The sequence below is a fragment of the Antedon mediterranea genome, chromosome 5 (genome assembly GCF_964355755.1).
Source record: "Antedon mediterranea chromosome 5, ecAntMedi1.1, whole genome shotgun sequence".
Taxonomy (NCBI): Eukaryota; Metazoa; Echinodermata; class Crinoidea; order Comatulida; family Antedonidae; genus Antedon; species Antedon mediterranea.
Window position 1 is genome coordinate 31,519,001 of NC_092674.1, and position 23,300 is coordinate 31,542,300.

Consider the following 23,300-nt stretch of genomic DNA (forward strand, 5'->3'; position numbering starts at 1 on the left):
AGCATCAAACTTAAGTAAGGCTAAAATGGGTTTAGTATCAAACATGAGTGAGATTAAAATGGGTTTAGTATCAAACATAAGACTACGGGTTAAGTATCAAACATGAGTAAGACTAAAATGGGTTAAGTATCAAATATGACTAAGAATAAAATGGGTTTAGCATCAAACTTAAATAAGGCTAAAATGGGTTTAGTATCAAACATGAGTGAGACTAAAATGGGTTTAGTATCAAACATAAGACTAAAGGTTTAGTATCAAACATGAGTAAGACTAAAATGGGTTTAGTATCAAACATGAGTAAGACTAAAATGGGTTTAGTATAAAAAATGAGACTAAAATGGGTTTAGTATCAAACATTTGAATAAAATGGGTTTAGTATCAAACATAAGGCTAAAATGGGTTTAGTATCAAACATAAGGCTAAAATGGGTTTAGTATCAAACATAAGGCTAAAATGGGTTTATTATCAAACATAAGGCTAAAATGGGTTTAGTGTCAAACATAAGGCTAAAATGGGTTTAGTATCAAACATTTGGCTAAAATGGGTTTAGTATTTAAATGCCAATTTACACTCTCATACTGCTTTTGGTACAAATAAAACACTAACAAATGAAATATTTAATAGCAATAGTGTATTTATTTAGCAATCCGGCTACCGTACTTTCATACAATTCAAAACAATCTGTTTTGATTTTATTAAATGATAACACGTCAATACCTATTAATGATTATTACTACATTTTCTCATTATTTTATATAGGATTGCACTGATTAACTTTATCTAAAATATACATAATATTTAGAATACACAACTGGTACGTTAGATCGTTATTGTCAAAACTAAGCTAAAATTAAGCTAACGAATATGAATGAATAGATATTTTCTAACAGAAGTAAGATAATATAATATTTTATTGTTGGTATTTGATGTTAGTCGATGTTCAATCGAACTGTAATACTTTCACAAGCCACATTAACATAGTTTATTTTAAGAATACGAGAAAATGCTGTGTACGTATTAATTGTTTAATGGAAATGAGCGATCGATATCTAATCGCGATAAATCATGTTTGATATGCGTAATAAGCGTTTATGATACGGTAAGTGTAATTCACGATACTTCTTAAAACTCAGTAAAATGGGATTGGGCATATTGTAAAAAACTTATTTCAAGTGTGAAGGCAACAGAATAAATTAGATTTAATGTAAAAACTCTCACATTTTTGTTGTTGAATGTTGATATATGTAATTTATTTAAATTATGTTAATATTTACCTGTTTTTGTGACTAATAAGTAACTAAACTTTACTAAATATAAATATATTGCTCATAAACGCTTATACAAATCTATTATGCATACGTTTAAGTCATATAAAGATATACATGACAACACATTATTAACATTTCTAATATTTATATATATTGTTTGATGATCGAATAATATAAACGGGAATAGAAAAATGGGTGGGCACAACTATGAAATGGAAACAAAACATTAATAGTTATAGAAATTATTGCTATAATGGTTTTTAAATAAACTACCACTGTATCAAAATCAGCCTAGCATGTACTATTAATAACTTTATTAAAATGTATTTCGTATACTACTTTTGTCGAATGCTAGGTTTAATAAGTTTATTATTTGGTTAAAATTTGGTTTAAATGGACACAATAAAAGATTTAATCAATAACATTATTGTATGTCAGCTCGAATATACTGGAGACTACTTCATATTACTGTATAATAAAAAAGAAGTGTTCACCTGAACACACCTTAATTCGATTATTTTTCATCGAGACAATAATTATTGTCTTAGCTTAGAGGAAAGTTGTCATGAAAAAGTGTAAGAATAACAGCAGCATGCTATCGTGACCATTCCCACAACTCTCTATGCCTAATCTCGTCGTTCTCGTATGAATTTTAAATCATACTTCGGTTTGTCCTAGTCGTCTGCTGGTACATCGCGTCTCCATTCCATGTAACTTTAGCATCTGAAATGCCAAATATTTAATGAATGGGATTAACAATTGTTTCGCATAATTGTATCAAATTTTTGAAATCTATATTATCTATATTAATCTGAATCCCCTCTAGTAATGTCTCTTTATTGTTATCAGTTTTAATTATAACTAAATGTATGCAAATGGTTCGGATACATCTTCAAATTAGTCTTTATGTCTCAGTACATAAATTCCAGTCATATTTCTACCGTTCATAGACAATATTAATCATAAAAATAAAATTTCGTCAACACCGGCTAAGGTTTTTCCAGATGAGACTTTAAAGATGTTTTATGAGAGTATGGACAGTTATTTTAGATTAAACAGGACGAGGGCATGGTGTATTTTTATGATATATGAAAAAAATAATTGAGTCAATAGAAACATTTTTCTTAATTCGAAATATACGAAGTTCTGTGTAAATGATAGTAATTTTACCATCAATCACTGTACTGAGGGCGCTGCAGAAGTAAAGTGTGGAAAACGCTTATCTGGTTGGAAATGATCTTCATAGCGCGTAGAAACAAAACCAAACGTTTATCTGGTTGGGAATGACGCTTAAACATATAAATGCAATTTTAAAGATCCTGTATAAAGTGCATTCATATGTATGATTTCAATAAGATATTTCTGTACATTTTAAATAGTTGAATATTGATATTTTTAGTTTCAATTGAACTATTTTTGAAAACGCAGAATAGTAGGCCTACCGGTATTTTTCACAAAAGTAAAAAAAAAGAAGCAGAATTCAGTTTACACTGCATTGGCTTACACGGCTTTGGCTTACACGACATTGGTTTATACCATTTGCTGAACATTATTTCATAATTCGAATACATTTTTGTTTTTGTTTCTGTTTTGGTGCGTCATGATAATAAGTCTGGTATAATTATGCTGTACTAAGTGGGAGACTTTTCTACATAACTATTGATTACATAGTATACATATTATGACAATCTTACCTGGTGTCTAGTTTGAAGCATTGGGTGATCAGCCTGGTCCTCATCCCTGAACGCCATAGAGGCCTTGCTGATTGTAGGGTATGGAGACGGTTGATTTACCTACAAAACGTAATTCATATTTCTTATGCTTTTTCAATTCAATTCAATTCAATTCAACGTAAATATTTATTTTCTTTCTTTCAATCAATAATAAAACAAATGAATAAGGTATTAAAAAAAAAGTAAGTACGAGTTACAAATAATACATTTCATTAATATAATATATAAACACGACAGGCAAAGAACATTAGTTCTAAACCGCCCGGTGATATACTGAAATTTTAATTAATTAATTTGAAACGATAAAGATGAGGAAATATAATATAAATATATAGCCTATATAGACTATTTTTAGTTACACACATATATAAATATACATATTTATATATATAAACAAATCAGGCAAAGAACATTAACATTAATTTAATTATTTTATTTATTCATATATATATGTATATATGTACACACACACATATATATATGTATATATATAGACGGTTTATACCTTTTTATAATTAAGTTAAAAATACATAGGCCTATATTAACTATTTGTGCTCAATAGGAACATTTTTAATAGTTAATATATTTTTATTTAAGTTTGCTTCATTTGATCTGTTTGGGCTCATGCCTATTTCTTGCTCCTGGCAAGATGAAATGTAAAACGTACTTTAAAGGACTTTTGCAAAATAAATATTATTATTATTATATAGTATTTATTGTATCTGTTTTCTGTTTTAACTTTCGTGGATTTTGATTTTGATGAAATAAAATAAAATACAATTAAAAATAAACATGTACGGTATAACGTCTTACGACTATTATTTGTTTCCATTTTCCATTAATCGATATTGTTAAATTATACAGTTTTCTGTTAAACATACTAGTATTTCTTGATATAAAAACGGGTAAGTAATAAGTGATATCAATAATTATTAGGATTATCTATAAGTATCAATCGTGTAAATTGGACAGAAACACACTTGGTTTTTAATCTCATAAATATATCATAATCCTACTTGATTTATGGCTTACGTGAAGGTATGAGTTATAACTACTAAACACACTGAATATAGGCCTAGGCCAACGCAAATACTTTTATTAGAGCGCATGCAATATCATCTATGTTACTAAGGAGAACTAACTTTAGTGAAACGGAACGAATGAATGGAGCGCAGTAAACTTGCCTGTCCTCCCATAAGATTCGGCTAATACTCAGTCTGTCAATACGTAATATTATTTATAATTTAGTCTCAACGATTATAAAAATAAATGGCGGCATTTCCCCCGGGGGATTAACGGATTCGTTTGACGGATTTCATTTTTTTAATACAAAAATTTATCATCTTCAAACCATAATAAGCCGAAAAGAAAATGATAGACTAGTGTAGTGTATTGTGGTATAACGATCAACAATATTCAACGATTGTATTTTCATTTACTTGCTGATGAAGAAACGACAAGTAAATAAAATTAAACATTTTCAAATAAAGCATGTACACTGTAAGATTTGGTTAAGGACATTCTACATTGTCTTCTCATTATTTCTATTTTTTAAACGTTTACATTTTTACAGAAACTTCAACAAATCTACTAAAAGCCTGTTTTTTGGTTAAAATATTAATAATTGTAAGCGCCATGCAATTAAATCGCACTCACCAGACGGTCAGAAAATGTAATTCTATCGATATTTATTTATAATTAATTAATTTGTATAGAAAAATGGATAACATGTCCGTCACAGGCTTTTCGATAAAAATAAACGTCAGTTTTTACTCAGTAGTTTTTTACAACGGTGCGCGAAACACCGATGGAATGTCTACGCGCTATAGTCTTAGTAATAAAACCAGATGAATGTCGACTTGTTGGCGACTTCAAATATATTTTATTGCCACATTATCGTAGCCAAAAATTTTAAATAATATCACGTTTCATTCATTTCACATTTACTGCATTTTTTTGCAGATTATAAACAAAGTCAATGTTAGGAATGTCATTTGGCTAAAATCCCGTAAATATAAAAACATGAAGAAAAACGCGTAAACTTCTCATTGTTGTTGTGAATGTTTTATCAACCAATTCATTTTAATTTGAGTTTAAGTTTAAAAAGTTCTTGAGGAGTACATCGTCAAACTTAAAGCCGAGAGTTGGACTGAGCGCTTTACGGAAGGAAACGTTTCAGCAGAACGTTTCCTAGATACATATTGCACCACCAGAGTGTACCGAAATGTTTTTGATGTTGAAAAAGTTTACTTTGTTAGTATTTTAAGTCTTTTAGTCTTTTATTTGGTTTTTATCAAGCTCAATATGAAAATTACTTTTATCCCAATTCTTCTATTTCATTTTTCATATCAATTTCATCTAAATGATATCAACCATCATTTTTAATAACCATTAAAACAACATCTGTCTGAATGCAGTCCAAATACATTGCTTAATCCTAAATTTTAACAACCTAACGTTATAGAAGGTTAATAGCTGTATCGGAAGTTAATACTTCTAATTATGACATTTCAAGTAGTTTTCCTAAAATAAAATAATTATTTGATGATCTGAATTTGCTCATAACTGGCATACACACACGAGTAGTGATTAATCAAACGTAAGATAACAGGTGCGCCTGAACTTTATTATATCTCAGTAGTCCTTACAACATTTACTTTAATTTACAATATTTTATGTAGGCCTAATACAGATGTCAATTATAAAGAATGTTACAGTAGATTGTCGATAACGCTGTCGTCGTTTGACAAAACATTGTAAGACAGTGCTTGTTTGATAATTGTAGTTTCTTTATAATTTTCCGCATTTGTTTAATTTTCAAATTAATATCCTCTTTCAGAATGTTGAAATAAAATAATTTGAAAATATTAAAAGAACATTATTATAATACGCGTTGAATGATAGAATAATGAATTAAATTAAGAGACACCAACCATTTTAAAATTCTGTGAAGAAACGCTAAACAAAAGAAATGCAGCAATGTTATGTTGTTAGTGGAGACATAGTGTACGCAGGTTAGTTATGTGATTTTATCAGTTTTAAAGTGTTTGCGTCGTAAATAGGACACAAGCCGGCATTCTTTCCAGATGCAGTGTTAGTGTTAATATAAGTAGCTTGATCATATTTCAAACAAAGTAATGCATGTAATATTTGACATTCGCTTTGATTTCTGAGTGCTTTTCTGTCGCGTCATTATTTCTCAAATGATAAACTATTTTGAACTAATTATAAGTTACGTGGAGGATCGCAAAAATGTCATTTCATAGGAGAATGTGACAATTACCTTTTTTGCCTGTCGTATGTGTTTACGACTCCGCATGCAGAATTCCAAGATAGCAACAATAATTGCGAGTGCAAGACCGCAGATGAGAATGTAAAATACACCCGCCACGCTGCTCAATGTGAGGGCGCTAGCTGTATCCTACAATAAACACAATATTAATAGTACAAATTAAGTTTATAATTTTCTGGAGATGGATAAAATAAGTTTGAGAACTATGATGAGAAGAAAATACCTGTGAATTAGGGTCGGTTGATTCACAGCCATGACCCTTGTCATACCACCATTTCTTTTCTAGACGTTGTAAGGTACTATTCCAGTCTCTAAGCTCGAGTAAAGCTAATGTCAACTGCTCTCTGAAATATTAAAGAATTATTGGCATAAATTGCTAGTCTAAGGATTTAAATGATTTATAAAATACTTATTGTTATATTATATAATGGGGTTTAATAAATATATTTTCATTATATAGTGTTCCTAGTTTATATAATGTCATTTTATATAGTAACTTTATAAGAATATCATAGCTACGCTTTATATTATGCATCTTAAACCATAGTTTAAGTTATTTCAACTGATGCGTATATACTGATTTATTACGTTGTTAAGTTGTTAATAATATATCATGTCCATAATACAAAATGGCCAGTGTCATATTCATCTTAGAAACCATCTTAGGTTGTTAAGAAACCTATACAATACCTGAGAATAAGAGTTAGGCTACAGATAAAGCATATAAACTTGAAACCAACCTCAACTTCGGTAAATTTGGAGAGACAGCAATCCCATAGCCTTTAGAATCCAGATTACTACCAACTTTTAAGGTATCACACGGTTTTCTCTGATTGTAGTAATTATTGAGTGTGGATTCTAGTAGATAGGCGTAGTTGCCCTTTGACTGTCGAACGCGTTCGACACCTTGTTCATTAGTTTTTACAAAAGGTGGTGGATCAGCAGATTGCATAAAGTTCCACATTCGTTCGTAAACATGAATCTTTGAATTCTGTTAACAAGAAGTTAAAAATAAAATACTAAATTAATAATAACGTAGTATTAAATAATGAAGTAGTAAATGAATCATTATAAATTGCCATGATGACTTTAGGAACTTTACGTATTGTGTTATAAATCTATTGAAATTGTGTAACTACAGTTTCATACATGATACTAAGCAGAGGAAACAAAAATGCTTTAATGTAATGTTACATTAATTATTTATAACATTGGACGTCAGTGCCATAGTTTTGCAAAATGGTGTCTTAGGAAACTTTTGGTATTTTGTTATAAATTCTATATGATTATGCAACTGTACAATACATTACAAGCTAGCTAAAAAAATATGTTGTTAAATTAACCTTTCTAGATGTATTATTACCTCCACCAGAATATGTTGTTAAATTAACCTTTCTAGATGTATTATTACCTCCACCAGAATATGTACGATCACGTGGATGTTTGTTAAATGAACCTTTCTAGATGTATTATTACCTCCACCAGAATATGTACGATCGCGTGGATGTTTGTTAAATTAACCTTTCTAGATGTATTATTACCTCCATCAGAATATGCTGTTAAATTAACCTTTCTAGATGTATTATTACCTCCACCAGAATATGTACGATCGCGTGCATGTTTGCTTGTTTCTAGATGTATTATTACCTCCACCAGAATATGTACGATCGCGTGCATGTTTGTTTGTTTCTAGATGTATTATTACCTCCACCAGAATATGTACGATCGCGTGCATGTTTGTTTGTTTCTAGATGTATTATTACCTCCACCAGAATATGTACGATCGCGTGCATGTTTGTTTGTTTCTAGATGTATTATTACCTCCACCAGAATATGTACGATCGCGTGCATGTTTGTTTGTTTCTAGATGTATTATTACCTCCACCAGAATATGTACGATCGCGTGCATGTTTGTTTGTTTCTAGATGTATTATTACCTCCACCAGAATATGTACGATCGCGTTCATGTTTGTTTGTTTCTAGATGTATTATTACCTCCACCAGAATATGTACGATCGCGTGCATGTTTGTTTGTTTCTAGATGTATTATTACCTCCACCAGAATATGTACGATCGCGTGCATGTTTGTTTGTTTCTAGATGTATTATTACCTCCACCAGAATATGTACGATCGCGTGCATGTTTGTTTGTTTCTAGATGTATTATTACCTCCACCAGAATATGTACGATCGCGTGCATGTTTGTTTGTTTCTATATTAATTGTTAGTAAGTAGAATTGCTCAAAAGTTATTGCCCGATTTTCCTAAGATTAAAAGGAAGGTTTAGTGCCCTTCTTGTATGGCGTATGTAATAAAAATGAACGAATACCTTAAAAAATTCTAAAGTTGCACCAGAAGCTAGTGTTCCATATGTTATATCTGTTTGTTTTGCTAAATCTTCAGCGGACTCGATGGGTGATTCCATCCGCTCAACAGTTAGAAACGCAGCCAAGTTAGCGGTGTATGATGAGATGATGATGAGTGTAAAGAACCACCAAACCCCTCCGACAATTCTACCGGAAAGGGACCTAGACAAAAAAAATAATAATAAGGCAGTTGTTTTTTAAGTCTAAAGCAGCTTATTAGTTTATATTTGAATATAGTTACATTATTATAAGACGCCGTCCGCCTAATGTAAGGTGCACACATACTAAATAATTGACAAGCAAGGCAATACATTTATTTAAATATCCAGGACGGGAATATTAGAATCTTTATGTAAATGCAGTTTAGTCGTATATTCATTTTAGATTAGCATTGTTTTAATGAACTCAGTGTTTACCGTGGTGATATTTCGCAACCTTGTTGCATAAAAGCACCCATTGAAAACCATAGACTGTTAAATATTCCGAAATCATTGGTTTTCGCTTCATCCTCTTCTGTCGAACTGTCTTCCACTGGTGTTGGGGAAACGTCCCCATCCTCTCGTACAGTGTACCACTCTGTAGGGCTAAAGCGGCTTACAAGAAACAATACAACACTTACTCCTGTGTAAGCGAAAATAATGCACAACCATATCTCAGTTGATAGAGGGCGTAAGAAGGAAAATGGATCTGGATCTGGATTTACTGGCTTCTTAACCATAATACTTATTCCAAGCGTCATGAATGGTTTTGTAAATAAAACGTCTCGCTCCCTTTCTGCGTTGATGGTCAACGAAGCTACGGCCATGTCAGCTGTCTGTAAAAAGATAGACATTAATTATGATTAAACAACACCTCATTCCATCATTAATTACAAGCACTATATGATGCCTATCAGTAAAACTAACATTTGTTAGCGTGATGGTGAATGATGTATTAAATGATCTAGTGAATAATAATGATGATGATTTTGATGATAATGCAATCTATGTTGATGGTGATGATGAAATCTATGTTGATAATGTAGTGGATGATGATGATAATGATGACGTAGTGGATGATGATGACGTAGTGGATGATGATGTTGATGATGGTAGGCCTAGTGGATGATCTAGTTGATGATGCAGTGGATGATAATGGTGGTGTTGGTGGCGTTGTCGGCGGTGGTATTGGTGATAGTGCTGAATGCAGGATGATGATGATGGTGGTGGTGATGATGATGGCGTTTTTGGCGTTGTTGGCGACGTTAGCGGATGTGGTGTTATGTAGGTGATGGTGGTGGTGGTGTTGTTGTTATGAGGATGACGTTTTTGGCGTTGTTGGCGACGTTAGCGGATGTGGTGTTATGTAGGTGGTGGTGGTGGTGTTGTTATGATGATGACGTTTTTGGCGTTGTTGGCGACGTTAGCGGATGTGGTGTTATGTAGGTGATGGTGGTGGTGGTGTTGTTGTTAAGAGGATGACGTTTTTGGCGTTGTTGGCGACGTTAGCGGATGTGGTGTTATGTAGGTGATGGTGGTGGTGGTGGTGGTGTTGTTGTTATGATGATGGCGTTTTTGGCGTTGTTGGCGACGTTAGCGGATGTGGTGTTATGTAGGTGATGGTGGTGGTGGTGGTGTTGTTGTTATGATGATGACGTTTTTGGCGTTGTTGGCGACGTTAGCGGATGTGGTGTTATGTAGGTGGTGGTGGTGTTGTTGTTATGATGATGACGTTTTTGGCGTTGTTGGCGACGTTAGCGGATGTGGTGTTATGTAGGTGATGGTGGTGGTGTTGTTGTTGTTATGATGATGACGTTTTTGGCGTTGTTGGCGACGTTAGCGGATGTGGTGTTATGTAGGTGATGGTGGTGGTGGTGGTGTTGTTGTTATGATGATGACGTTTTTGGCGTTGTTGGCGACGTTAGCGGATGTGGTGTTATGTAGGTGATGGTGGTGGTGGTGGTGTTGTTGTTATGATGATGACGTTTTTGGCGTTGTTGGCGATGTTAGCGGATGTGGTGTTATGTAGGTGATGGTGGTGGTGTTGTTGTTGTTATGATGATGACGTTTTTGGCGTTGGCGACGTTATGTAGCGGTGTTATGTAGGTGATAATGATAGTGGGGTTGATTGGTGATGATGACGTTGGCGTTGTTTAAAAGTAAGTAAAGCGAACTACTAACTCCATCTTTTAGTTCACCGATCATTCCATTCCATCTACCAGTTTCCTCGATAAAGGAACCGTAGTTACCATCTTTTACAAGTTGTATGGTATATTTAAACTTCAGATGTTTAGCAAGCTCATCCAGTAAATCTTTACAGTATCCTTCAAACATTTCGTTGCCATCTTTTTCAGATTTACCTTCTATCTCCATTAAAAACGGACGTTCCTTAACATTAAGATTGCTTATAATTAGATACACTCATTTGTTTTAAACAAACTGGTTTGTTAGGAGAACAATACCAAACAATTATGTAAATGTAAATTATCGTGATTACCTATAATCACAAATGGCAGCATGATTAAGCTCACACTCGGAAAGAATTAATAAATTTGCGTGGACAATACCGTAAGAAGAAGAAGAATTACATCTGTCACGGCAAACCAGGAGTAGGCCTAAATTGCTTTTATCCAAGTTATTCTGCATACAATAAAGACAAGATACCTGTTTTACCTGTCACACGACTCGATAACTTATTAAAGATTAGTATTTACTTACAATAATCGATGTAACTGTAAATGTACGATTCAGGAGAGTTTCGTTGTTATTGTCAGCTGTAATGAACACTTTTTGTCTTTCGGCTTCTGGTAAACTTGAATTCCAAACACCAATCTAAAAAAAATCAATGTTTTATACTACTATGTTATGTTATGTTATAAACTAATAAAGATTTATTTTTAAACAAACAAAATGTATAACGACGAATGAATAATGTTATAATTGTCAATGTTTCTTGTACAGCGCCATCAACAGTTACAATTAATTGGAATGGTGGCGCACAGTCCATATGTTAATATTGCAAACCTTTTCAAGCCCTCTAGATCGAAGCTTGAGAACATCAAGGGTGTAGTTTGTTCGATCGCCAGCATCATTAAATGCAACTCTTCCGGAAAGACCCTGTATGTCAACCTTGAAAACCAAATTATAGACGCATTAACAAATAATAATATTGATACTCATCATTCATCTTGTCGCAATAAAAAGGAATTTCCAATAAAAAATGTAGGACAGAATGTATCATACCTTTTTCATGTACTCTAGCATCAATGGTCCTTTCGACCATGCTATCTTTTCTTGACAGTCCATTGGTGGTGCTATTAGGCTTACATTTTTCTCCTCAGCTAATCGCAAGGCTTCCACAATAGTGTCAACCATATCGTACGTAAGAATAGCTGTCGACTGATACATTTATTAACGATTAATGTTTAAAATTGTTTAGTTTTAGTATGTTTTGTAGGTCGCATAGTACGTACTCGAAAGACGTGTTGTATGCTATATAATTGTTTGAATATGATATATATGCCTTATAATATTAACTTTATCATATTAACTTTTTATCGATGACACAAAACCTACACTTGGTGTGAAGTTGTACATTGCCTTAATTCATATGAGTTAAAATAACTATAGTGAGGCATTTAATTAATAGGCAAACTGCCCTAATTCATATATAGTTGAACATATTAAATATACAGAATAAAATCATATTGATATTGTCATGCATATTACCTCTAACGTTGCTTGATTTTTAAATGCATCGGGATGGAGTTTTCTGTGTTTTTCCCACTTCTCCTCAAGCCCTTTGTAGACATCAGTGGTTTGGAACGACAACCTAAATGCTAAAGTCGATGCACCACTGTATGTCAAACTTGATTTATCAATAGTTTGCGAGTCCTGCCCCATGAGAATAAAATAAACATTAACAACCAAACATTATATTTATGTTTTATGATTGAATGAACACTTTAGTAATAAATAACTTTACTGTATTTAATGATTTTAATAACAATGTTGATATTGGAGAAGATGGTGACACAACATAGAATGTACTGGTCTTACCGATAAACCTTCACATTTATCTCCGAGGAGAGCGCTAAAACCTGATTACATAACTATACGAAACGTATTCATAGTTATTCTCAATCTTTAGACTATATTTTTTAATATCACCAATTAGTGATTACAACAATTAGTGCATTAGGTACAATGTTAAAACTTACCAGCTGCAAGAGAACAAATGTAAACAATGCTGTAGTCATACCATTGGCGTTCACCTGGAAATAGAACAAAAATCGAAAATAAGAATTAACGAATGTAGTTTGCTTACAGTTCACAGTCAGAATAATATATATATACGGCTTTACCACTTTACCACCGGTTTTAGTCAGATCACCGAAGTTAAGCGGTGTTGGGCCTGGTTAGAGCTTAGATGGGAGACCATTTGGCAATATCGGGTGCTGTATATATGAAGCTGGGGTCCCGTTAGGCATTTGAAATCAGCATTGCTGACTCTTATGGCAGCCCCTGCATCTAGTATTTGTCTTTCCTCTGCTGAAGGTGGGCACTGGACGAGAGAAGCCCTTGATCAATGCTAGGACCAATCAAAGTGCTTTAAACAGTCCTGGCTTTGTTTGTATATCAAACCTGTTAGTGGCGGTAATTATCGCTGTTGGTTTCGATTAAATAAAATATAAAATTAAAAAAAAAGATAATAATAAAAAAAATAAACCAATAGAGAAACTTTAATAGAGAGTTAGAGATATTTTTTTCATAAAGAAACTATTGGTAAGATTATTATATTGATTACTTATTGTGACCTGTATACATGAGTAATAATTTCATCTTGTAGAATAGAGTCTGACGTCGGTATACCTTAATTGAATATAACACCCTTACGCCTAGTACAGTTTTACTTATTGGATCAGTAAATTATGCAACAATTCTGTATTGAATTGATATTAAATTTAATAATTATAACCCATTAAAAGAAATACCAAAAGGTGTCCAATCTTAAAATAAATGTGAGATAATTTTAAAATATAACAAATAATTATATAGACATTTTAAATGTTTCCAGAAAAGAAAGTAATTATATTAACATTGATTTTATCAGCATAACCTTCCATGGAATGACGACGCTAACGTCAAAGCGTCAAACTAAAAAATGACATATTTTTATGCAAGTGCACAGATGATGAATTTATTTTATCTGGTATTCTGAATACTAATTAGTACAATATAAATTCCACGGATGTGATTTTGACTCGATAATTATCTGATACTTTATTCAATATTAATAGTAGTGGATGCATTATCATTCCTTGTCAGCGTAGTGATTTCATTTTAAAGTTTAAAGTTCTAAAGGCTGTTGGCTGGAAATGAATAATAACGAAGGAAAAAACATGGCATCTTACGCTCTCCATGGTTGACTGTGTAATCGGTACATCGGCGTCAATTATAACATTGTAAATCTTCAACCGCATCAGCTCTTTCAATGCTGCCTCTATTTCATTTTTATCACCAATTCTACGGAATGCCACGTTATAATTTTTTAGTGGAAGCTGTTCTATCAAGGCCTGTAGTCGAAATAGTGCTAATAGAAGAAGAATAGAATAATTACAATAATGTATATACATTTTATCGGAATGATGATAATAACAATAATAGCTATTAGGCTATCTTTTATTTACAAAACTCGATGCGACTTCAGTTTCTATTACTGCATTGCATCTTGTCGGTCATTCACCACCGAAAAAATTAAACATTTTCACAAAAGTGTATTAGCCCTGTGGTTAAGCACAAATGAAAAACAACATTTTAACATATATTACAATTTTAAAAAGTTTATTAATAAAAAAAATGAATATTTTTACCTTCGTCATGACCGTAAAGGTAACCAAATGCATTCCATTTGTAGAAATTCATCAAATCCATCAAAGCATCTAAAAGTGGTGGCCTGACAGAAATGATGAAATCCAGGTTGTCCTTGTTCAACATTTCAGTTTTAGCAAAGCTTGGAGTTATGAATGGAACTGCAAAAGCTGTACTGTAGGAAGCCATGGTCTGTGCCGTGTTTGGATGAACTATTGCTGCGAAACACAACGGGGCTGTGTTTCTTATCACTTTGCAAGTTATAAAACTCTTGCATACTGTAGATAAAAAAAACCATTCATATTTTACATTAAAATATTTTTTTTTACCAGAAAAGTGCTTACAATGACTTCTTTTTACATTGCAGAATAGTTCACAGGTAATATACATAAGTTGATGGACACAGACATGGAAATATATAAGAAAATGCGTCTATTATCAACAGTACGATATTTGCTGATTAGATATGAATGAGGCTACTGTAGTGTTATTCATCGGAATCTTCATAAGACTAAAGCACATCAATCATAATGTTCTTATATGGGAATATAATAAATGAACAATTGCAGACACAAAGACAATATATAAGTTGAGACGATGTGTACTTACTTAAACCAGAGACAACAAAACTGTCAGATAAGTCTCCCCTGTCGGATAAAGCTGCTATTTGGTATTTATGCATCGTGGAATTGCTTCTTACATTATGTTGAATAAGAGCCCTCTTGTAAGAAATCATTGTCTGGTTATGCATGTATCCTTCCGGGAAAAGACCACCTAATTATAAAATTAAAACAAATTAATAAAAAGACAATTCGGACAGTATAATAACATTTATCATTGCCAGAGATATTAAATGAAATATTCGTTTTTGTATTGTGTAACTTGTTAATCTCGAATAGGACGATCAATATAACGACAAAACGTAAATTATTGTCAACGAAAGCTAGTTAGAAAGAAATAATAACTAAAATGTTTTTTCATCCGTACGATTATTTCTTTTGAATTTGTACTTTGCTTAAAAGAGAAATAACAAAATGTTTATTTGTAAATAATATTATTAATCAAAGTTTCTAAGGACTATTTAAAATTTGAATCATACGTAAATACATTAAATGATTGCGTTGCTAGTTTGGAAATAATCACTCGTTGTAGGCATTCAAAACCACTAGAGAATTGAGTTTGTAACTCATCTTTACAAATATAATATTCTTACCTAGAGCTTTTCATATTGCATTTACATTGGTGACCGAAATGTCACGTGCTCGCTAACCATGAAATTAGTTATTTATTAATTTAAAAATCCATATTTAAAAACAAAGATGAGTTGTGAGGTCATATCCTGATAAATAAATCATTATTAAATGAATTGTATTATTTAAATAAATAATCATTTACTGTGGATATTAATATGTACATGGTATAGCAATGCTCTATTATGATTTAAGATTGCGTAGCACGGCCTGTTTCTTTGTTTTATGAAGCTTTTTAAACAATAGAATACATACACATAGACCTACATCATGAAGCTCAAATGAGCAGTGCGAAAAACATGACTATGTAATATACGTCTAAAAGTATACACAATTAAACTCTGAATGTACGTGAGCACTGTGTCGAGTTCGCGCTTTTAAGTCTGTCAAATAACTCTTTCAAAATAAAGAAAACCATATTTATGTTTCATTAAAAAACAAATTGTATTTAAAAAAAAATCAAATACGTTTACTGCCATCTAGAGTAGATTTAAATTTTCGGAAAAAATGCTGATTAGCGTTCTATATCAGTATTGACGTGACCTGGGTGAAATTAAATATCAAATGTATTATGTATTATTCAGATTCAGTCATACTATACTTTCATCCGAGTATTAACTAGATAGACATAAATACAACGCAGAAGCTAACATTACATTATAACGTTGCTGACCTGTAGATCAACATTAATGATGCGTTCAAATATCTCTAAAGTCTAAACATTAATGTTTATAAATTATATGAATTAAACATAAAATAAAAAGTGTTGATATCAAAACTGTATTAATTCTTAAAAAAAAATCAATAGGCCTAATTCCTTCAATAAAACATAACTCAGCAGTACACAATAAAACATTAGGCCTGTATACTGGCCTGCAACACAAATAATAATCTGTATAAACTAAATCCATCAGGTGTCGGTGATCGTTGGTTTTAGGAAAGGTAAATTTATAACAAGGACATGATTCTGTAAAAAAACAGAGCAGACCAAATGACGTACAATACAAGAGGACGACTCTATATATACAAGCACTGTATGTGCATTTAATGACTCATTATCATTATCTTACGGCATAAATCTTCGAAAATGTTTAACGTTCTCCAATACACGATTCTATCTTAAACGTAAACATCACACAACTATTAAACATATGATCGGTCCGAACCGTCTCGAGTATTATCATGCATTTATATAGCAGTTCGTTCTTATGTAATGTATGTAATCATAAAGCTGCCTTACCTATCATATATTTTCCAAATACGGAGCATAAACAGACGTACACGACGAACAGCGGTAATTTTATTCCGTCACAGAAATGCATTTTTCCAGCTGGTCTAGCAACAATAAATGACACCAGAAACACGGTTGATTTTTAGACTTTTGCTGAAAATCGTTTTTAATGGACAAGTGGATGATCTTGTTATCATCAAGCAAGGAAAGCGACGCAATGAAACTAAATTACATTTCTCAATGTATGAGCGGTTAATTGCATAGACCACGAGGCGTAACGAATCTGCTTTGCCTGTGTTTCTACGGCCATGTTGTATCGAAACGACTTTACTTCTCTTGGGACGATCGGATTCATTAGTATGCCAAACAAGAATTGTCTATGAGACTCGCTCTCATCCGCAGAGACAAATTGCCTTGATTACTGTCATTTGTGTGTATTTGATATTGTACCGAATACACTTATTATAAACACTTTAGCAAACAGACATCCAAATAAGAAACAATGGTATATTATTCAAATATTAGTTTCGATATTGTTTTCGTTTCTGAGTAAAAGAGACTTAGAAATAAAAAAAATAAATAATAAAATTAGAGTAATTCAATAAAGATACAATGTAGGCCTAATTAATGAGATAATAATTATGAGATTTAAGATATTCAATTACTGAATAGTTAGTCTTGTAACCACTAACGAAATTAGCTATACAAATTATAGACAGACTACTGATTAAATCCAAAACAGTGAATTGGTCATAAAATAATCAAAGTAATCAAACTCTTTCGAATTGTGCAGCAGGTATTTGAGACAATTAACTTCATAATGGACAATGCATTGCATCACACGTACACATGTTTAGTCAATGCATTGCATCACACGTACACATGTTTAGCCATAGTCATTGCATCACACGTACACATGTTTAATCATAGTCATTGCATCACACGTACACATGTTTAGTCAATGCATTGCATCACACGTACACATGTTTAGTCATAGTCATTGCATCACACGTACACATGTTTAGTCAATGCATTGCATCACACGTACACATGTTTAGTCAATGCATTGCATCACACGTACACATGTTTAGTCAATGCATTGCATCACACGTACACATGTTTAGTCAATGCATTGCATCACACGTACACATGTTTAGTCATAGTCATTGCATCACACGTACACATGTTTAGTCAATGCATTGCATCACACGTACACATGTTTAGTCAATGCATTGCATCACACGTACACATGTTTAGTCATAGTCATTGCATCACACGTACACATGTTTAGTCATAGTCATTGCATCACACGTACACATGTTTTGTCATAGTCATTGCATCACACGTACACATGTTTAGCCATAGTCATTGCATCACACGTACACATGTTTAGCCATAGTCATTGCATCACACGTACACATGTTTAGCCATAGTCATTGCATCACACGTACACATGTTTAGTCAATGCATTGCATCACACGTACACATGTTTAGCCATAGTCATTGCATCACACGTACACATGTTTAGCCATAGTCATTGCATCACACGTACACATGTTTAGCCATAGTCATTGCATCACACGTACACATGTTTAGCCATAGTCATTGCATCACACGTACACATGTTTAGTCATAGTCATTGCATCACACGTACACATGTTTAGTCATAGTCATTGCATCACACGTACACATGTTTAGTCAATGCATTGCATCACACGTACACATGTTTAGTCATAGTCATTGCATCACACGTACACATGTCTAGTCAATGCATTGCATCACACGTACACATGTTTAGTCATAGTCATTGCATCACACGTACACATGTTTAGCCATAGTCATTGCATCCCACGTACACATGTTTAGTCAATGCATTGCATCACACGTACACATGTTTAGTCATAGTCATTGCATCACACGTACACATGTTTAGTCAATGCATTGCATCACACGTACACATGTTTAGTCATAGTCATTGCATCACACGTACACATGTTTAGTCAATGCATTGCATCACACGTACACATGTTTAGTCAATGCATTGCATCACACGTACACATGTTTAGTCAATGCATTGCATCACACGTACACATGTTTAGCCATAGTCATTGCATCACACGTACACATGTTTAGTCATAGTCATTGCATCACACGTACACATGTTTAGTCAATGCATTGCATCACACGTACACATGTTTAGTCATAGTCATTGCATCACACGTACACATGTTTAGTCAATGCATTGCATCACACGTACACATGTTTAGTCAATGCATTGCATCACACGTACACATGTTTAGTCATAGTCATTGCATCACACGTACACATGTTTAGTCATAGTCATTGCATCACACGTACACATGTTTAGTCAATGCATTGCATCACACGTACACATGTTTAGTCATAGTCATTGCATCACACGTACACATGTTTAGTCAATGCATTGCATCACACGTACACATGTTTAGTCATAGTCATTGCATCACACGTACACATGTTTAGCCATAGTCATTGCATCACACGTACACATGTTTAGCCATAGTCATTGCATCACACGTACACATGTTTAGCCATAGTCATTGCATCACACGTACACATGTTTAGTCATAGTCATTGCATCACACGTACACCTGTTTAGTCAATGCATTGCATCACACGTACACATGTTTAGCCATAGTCATTGCATCACACGTACACATGTTTAGTCAATGCATTGCATCACACGTACACATGTTTAGTCATAGTCATTGCATCACACGTACACATGTTTAGTCAATGCATTGCATCACACGTACACATGTTTAGTCAATGCATTGCATCACACGTACACATGTTTAGTCATAGTCATTGCATCACACGTACACATGTTTAGTCAATGCATTGCATCACACGTACACATGTTTAGTCATAGTCATTGCATCACACGTACACATGTTTAGTCAATGCATTGCATCACACGTACACATGTTTAGTCAATGCATTGCATCACACGTACACATTTTTAGCCATAGTCATTGCATCACACGTACACATGTTTAGTCATAGTCATTGCATCACACGTACACATGTTTAGTCAATGCATTGCATCACACGTACACATGTTTAGTCATAGTCATTGCATCACACGTACACATGTTTAGTCAATGCATTGCATCACACGTACACATGTTTAGTCAATGCATTGCATCACACGTACACATGTTTAGTCAATGCATTGCATCACACGTACACATGTTTAGTCAATGCATTGCATCACACGTACACATGTTTAGTCATAGTCATTGCATCACACGTACACATGTTTAGTCAATGCATTGCATCACACGTACACATGTTTAGTCAATGCATTGCATCACACATACACATGTTTAGTCATAGTCATTGCATCACACGTACACATGTTTAGTCATAGTCATTGCATCACACGTACACATGTTTAGTCATAGTCATTGCATCACACGTACACATGTTTAGCCATAGTCATTGCATCACACGTACACATGTTTAGCCATAGTCATTGCATCACACGTACACATGTTTAGCCATAGTCATTGCATCACACGTACACATGTTTAGTCAATGCATTGCATTACACGTACACATGTTTAGCCATAGTCATTGCATCACACGTACACATGTTTAGCCATAGTCATTGCATCACACGTACACATGTTTAGCCATAGTCATTGCATCACACGTACACATGTTTAGCCATAGTCATTGCATCACACGTACACATGTTTAGTCATAGTCATTGCATCACACGTACACATGTTTAGTCATAGTCATTGCATCACACGTACACATGTTTAGTCAATGCATTGCATCACACGTACACATGTTTAGTCATAGTCATTGCATCACACGTACACATGTTTAGTCAATGCATTGCATCACACGTACTCATGTTTAGTCATAGTCATTGCATCACACGTACACATGTTTAGCCATAGTCATTGCATCACACGTACACATGTTTAGTCAATGCATTGCATCACACGTACACATGTTTAGTCATAGTCATTGCATCACACGTACACATGTTTCGTCAATGCATTGCATCACACGTACACATGTTTAGTCATAGTCATTGCATCACACGTACACATGTTTAGTCAATGCATTGCATCACACGTACACATGTTTAGTCAATGCATTGCATCACACGTACACATGTTTAGTCATAGTCATTGCATCACACGTACACATGTTTAGTCAATGCATTGCATCACACGTACACATGTTTAGTCATAGTCATTGCATCACACGTACACATGTTTAGTCAATGCATTGCATCACACGTACACATGTTTAGTCAATGCATTGCATCACACGTACACATGTTTAGTCATAGTCATTGCATCACACGTACACATGTTTAGTCATAGTCATTGCATCACACCTACACATGTTTAGTCAATGCATTGCATCACACGTACACATGTTTAGTCATAGTCATTGCATCACACGTACACATGTTTAGTCAATGCATTGCATCACACGTACACATGTTTAGTCATAGTCATTGCATCACACGTACACATGTTTAGCCATAGTCATTGCATCACACGTACACATGTTTAGCCATAGTCATTGCATCACACGTACACATGTTTAGTCATAGTCATTGCATCACACGTACACATGTTTAGTCATAGTCATTGCATCACACGTACACATGTTTAGCCATAGTCATTGCATCACACGTACACATGTTTAGCCATAGTCATTGCATCACACGTACACATGTTTAGTCATAGTCATTGCATCACACGTACACATGTTTAGTCATAGTCATTGCATCACACGTACACATGTTTAGTCAATGCATTGCATCACACGTACACATGTTTAACCATAGTCAGTGCATCACACGTAGACATGTTTAGCCATAGTCATTGCATCACACGTACACATGTTTAGCCATAGTCATTGCATCACACGTACACATGTTTAGTCATAGTCATTGCATCACACGTACACATGTTTAGTCATAGTCATCTTTATTAGATAATGTTAGAATAGTGATATAGGAATACTTATTAGACCTACTTACCAAGTCTGTAAATATAATATACTTAACCATATGTTGGTGTAGTCAGAGGGTAATGCATCTTCACTGTTCTTTTGTACAACAATGGCCCCATGTTCCCGCATTGTACTGGATATCCACGATGACGTAGTACAACGTCACCTACTACACCTGTCCCCAATACTTTTCAAATTGTTTTAAAAACGAAATATACCTGTTTTTGTCACCTATGTCTTGCAAATATTGGTCTACCATGTTTGTCAGTATGGTGACTGTCAATACTTTGTAGGCTAATCAATTTTAAAATGTCTTAGTGATTTAGTAATTTAGTGGGTTAATTACGCTTGCTTAATAGACTACAACCACATTTCGTAAATTTGATTTGGCTCATGTATTTGTATTGTCAATAAATAAATCAATCGAAAATAAAGAAAAAGTAACAAACTAATATATTGTTTGTATTTATGCTTATATCATACTATTAAAAGAGATATATTCAGACGTCATTAGACAACTGGAGCATTCTCTACTTCTCTATGGAGCGCCATTTATGCCTTTATTAACTTCAATAATAGAAATAGTACTACGGTAACTGCTCAAGTGGATCCAATTTAGCACCAGGGTAGCACAGTGATATAAAATAGAAATGAAAGTCACTACTTTTAATATCGTTTCGTATATACCCATATCACAAACTGACAAACAGAAACATCTTGGCATTCACATTGATTCGAATTTATCTTTTTCTTTTCATGTAAATAAACTCCGTTCCAAACTGGGCTTGTCCATCTCCATCTTATCGCGTGCTCGGTCATTTCATTAATAAACACACATCCATACTCCTCTATAACACTATAATCCTCCCACACATTGACTATTGATGGAGTATTTGGGGAATCAGATCGAATATTGACCGAATACAGACAATTCAAAATAGAGCACTTCGCATTATCCTTAAAGCTCATCCTCCCACACCACGAACTAACATTTACAACAACTTAAATCTTAATACAGTCCAAGACACACTTACGATCTAGGCCGGCCCTGGGTCGGCCCTGGGTCGGCAATTGATAAGTGTAAATACTCCAAAAAGTTAGGCCGGCCCTGGGCCGGACGCAGATCTGGGCCACCTCTCCAGGTAGGTTCAGGAGCGGCTTTTACGTTTTGGGCCGGCTTACGCAGTGAACCTCGAACAACGTTTGACCTTTGATAATTATAATGTTAAATTTCAACTATCCAGATGCGAATTTTAGGTTGGGTTTTAAAAAAACTCGACTTCA

General features: G+C 33.8%; 1 protein-coding gene across 2 annotated transcripts; it reads right to left on the reverse strand.

Moving 5' to 3' along the window:
* Positions 1-637: 637 nt before the first annotated feature.
* Positions 638-17,334, reverse strand: LOC140050511 (glutamate receptor 2-like). 2 transcript variants are annotated; one of them, XM_072095738.1, is made up of 17 exons: positions 16,998-17,334; positions 15,117-15,281; positions 14,510-14,785; positions 14,051-14,229; positions 12,857-12,910; positions 12,366-12,530; positions 11,880-12,035; positions 11,661-11,765; positions 11,355-11,468; positions 10,818-11,024; positions 9,075-9,472; positions 8,622-8,820; positions 7,034-7,284; positions 6,517-6,637; positions 6,285-6,422; positions 2,963-3,061; positions 638-1,991 (listed from the first exon to the last, which is right to left on the reverse strand). In XM_072095738.1, the coding sequence occupies exons 1-17, from the start codon at positions 17,077-17,079 to the stop codon at positions 1,926-1,928; spliced, it is 2,775 nt and encodes a 924-aa protein (XP_071951839.1). In that variant the 5' UTR covers positions 17,080-17,334; the 3' UTR covers positions 638-1,925. The 2 variants fall into 2 exon arrangements, with proteins under 2 accessions (XP_071951839.1, XP_071951840.1); XM_072095739.1 differs by lacking the exon at positions 6,285-6,422.
* Positions 17,335-23,300: the final 5,966 nt, after the last annotated feature.